Source organism: Chlorocebus sabaeus, chromosome 2, assembly GCF_047675955.1.
Source record: "Chlorocebus sabaeus isolate Y175 chromosome 2, mChlSab1.0.hap1, whole genome shotgun sequence".
NCBI lineage: Eukaryota > Metazoa > Chordata > Mammalia > Primates > Cercopithecidae > Chlorocebus > Chlorocebus sabaeus.
The window spans coordinates 36,482,677-36,485,518 of NC_132905.1; the positions used below are offsets into that span (position 1 = coordinate 36,482,677).

The window sequence follows — 2,842 nt, forward strand, 5'->3', positions numbered from 1 at the left end:
TAGAGGAGGGAAAGAGGAGAGGGGAAAGGGTTGAAAAACTAACTGTTGGGTACTGTGCTCTGTACCTGAGTGATGGGATCTGTTGTACTCCAAACCTCAACAACATACAGTATGCCAATGTAACAAATCTGCACATGTACCCCTGAGGCTAAAATAAAAGTTGAAATTATTTTCTTAAAAATGGAAAAGCTAACTTCCACCTCAACCAATATGTTTACTTAATTTCTATATCCCGCATCTTACTGGTATAAAACCAGGAACATGGCAACCATTCATTTATGTTGGAAGTATTCAAGAAATGAGTGACTACATCAATAAATGAACCCAGAGGAAAGCGCAGGACTTTATTATGTGAGGAATCAAGTTCACAGAAGGAAGTAGATAAATCTTTCGCTGCAGCCTGCTGGATTAGGCAGCACTTTTTATTTAGGAAGCGTGGAGACCAGCGAGACAAGGGCTTGATTTAGGATTAGACTGTGAAAATGGTGATGGTGGGTAAGATGACGTAATCCTGCTGCACGCTCAGCTCAACAGGTTGTTGATGTGGCTTCTTAAATGGCACATGTTTTTTGTTTTCTTCATCATTAACACAACATAATTTCCCACTTAGACATCCTATTTCATGTATTTCTCCTACCTTGCATTTCTTCCTGCAATAGCCTGTTACATTATTGAAGCATTTTTTGAGTCTTGCCCCATCTGTGCATAGGAAACAACATTGAACCAAGGTTAGTGCGTGAGAAAGAGCAGAAGAGGTAGGTATATGTTTCCCCACAAGTCATGGCGTCCTATGGTCCCAAGTGAACATTATGCTGATAAAAGGAAACTCAGGGGCCCCTCCTTGAAAACCATCCCAAATTAAGGACATTAAAAACCCTGGACTCTCAGCCAATGTCCACTTGCCTCTGAGAACATTAGAACTGATATGACAAAAGAGAAGAGAGAACTCAATTCCTGGCTATCAACCAGAGCCAAGTCCCACCCCTAGGACCCTGGCAAAGCTGACTCTCTCCATCAAGCTCCAAAGTCAGCATGTTGTCAGCTCCACCTCAGTCCCATGTCCCCAGAGACCACTAACGTGTCACCATGCACACAAGACATGTCACCACTGGCACAACTCAGAGCCAAAGCAACTTTTGAAAGAACATCACAAACAAGACTTTTTAACTTCATTCGGTTTCACACTCACTGATACGGGCAGCAGAAATCTCCCTTTGACAAGATCTCATGGGTCTCAGCAACAGGTTCTATTGAGAACTCCTTCCCTTAACCTGGCTCCTCCTGTCTGTCACTCGTCACATGCCCCTTGATCTCAGATAAATAGGTTGCCCAGGGATCAAATTCAAGTCCATGAATTTGGCTCTAGAGAGCTACATTGTCACCTACTTAGAGTAATGTATTGAGATTCTAAGTCTTTTGTTTCTAATCCTTATTTGTCCCTCTACCCAAAATTTGAAAAAGCCCGAAGCATAATGCTGGAGAACAGAGACATACTCTCCCTATCCTAAACTTCAGAATCAGGGAACACCTCTGAGGGTTAGAGGAACGTATTTTGGGGCCACAAAAATACAATATGCCTTCTTCCTAGCAAGAGAGAAGGAAACTCTCACTGACAGGGTTTCTACCATGAACTTTGTGCTTCATGCTTGTAAGCTCATATAATCTATACATCAAATAGAATCATGAAATATAGTCATTCTACTCCTTGATAGATGAAAAAATTGAGATTAAAAGGAAATAATGTGCTCGATTCATACAACCAGTCAATGATGAAGACATATTTTAACCTCACATTGACATGACTCCAAAATGTGTGCTATTCTAATCACTGTTGTAGTACAGGCTGAAAATGAATTTGAATGGAAAAGGGGACGGCCAGGCTCTCAGGTGAAAACTGTGTCCAGCGTTATAAAGATAATTCTAGATGATGAGTTCATGGATGCTTTTGAAGAGGACTCCTGAGAGTCCAGTACAGCCCTGACCTCCTCTTCTTATCTCCCTGGGTCCTCTCTTCTAAGGCATAGACTCAAGTCAGGCAACCAGGAGAATGGGTACTTTTTTATGATTTTGGCCAAATATAAATAATCTTGAAAGTCCTGTTCCCACTCTTACAAATAGTAATATCTCTTCGGATGTTATGGTACATTTGGACAAGTTACCTGTGAGTACCTCAAACAGCAGAATAATGAGAACCAGAAACAGCTTCATGTTTACAGACTTCCCAAGAGAAAGAGGCAGCAGAACTTTGTCCAGTGGTCTGTGTCCCACAGGTCTTTCAGCATGATCCAGAGTTTTGAGAGCTATCAGCGCTCTGAGCTCTCATTTTAACCCACACAGACAGACAGGAAATCCAAGTCCACTCCCCCCAACACACACATCTACATCCCCAAATACGGAGCTCACAGTCACAGAATGTTCCACCGTATCTTCCTTCCTCCCCCTTCCTCAGGATGTGCACCCCTAGAGAGCAGGAACTATGACTTTCCATCTGAGCTTTCAACCCGTTTGGGTCAAGGTTGGTTGGTCCTGTGCCCTGGTTTGTGTGGGATAATCCTGTCTTATTCCTACTGTTCCAATGTTCCATCCATCTAGTGCTGCCTCTCACAAAAGTAACCCAGTTTGGAAGATAAACTAAGTCATTAGTTGACACAGAAGCACATTCAATAATAATTTTTTTATGTATAAAACTTCTAGATAGTCATTCTAGGAGTAAGATTGCTTTTAGGTTTAGCCAGATAAATTGATACTATTTGAAAGTTTCCCATAAAGACTTGTCCATCTAGTAGAGCAAAATTCAACAACTGAAATTCTTCAAAAGATCAAATCTCCTTAGCACAGCATT

The 2,842-nt window shown here is 41.6% G+C and overlaps 1 protein-coding gene across 1 annotated transcript; it reads right to left on the reverse strand.

Annotated features, from left to right (window-relative positions):
• Nucleotides 1–436: 436 nt before the first annotated feature.
• DEFB128 (defensin beta 128) lies at nt 437–2,451 on the reverse strand. The gene is made up of 2 exons (XM_037993987.2): nt 2,160–2,451; nt 437–699 (listed from the first exon to the last, which is right to left on the reverse strand). The coding sequence occupies exons 1-2, from the start codon at nt 2,206–2,208 to the stop codon at nt 470–472; spliced, it is 279 nt and encodes a 92-aa protein (XP_037849915.1). The 5' UTR covers nt 2,209–2,451; the 3' UTR covers nt 437–469.
• Between the last annotated feature and the right edge of the window lie 391 nt (nt 2,452–2,842).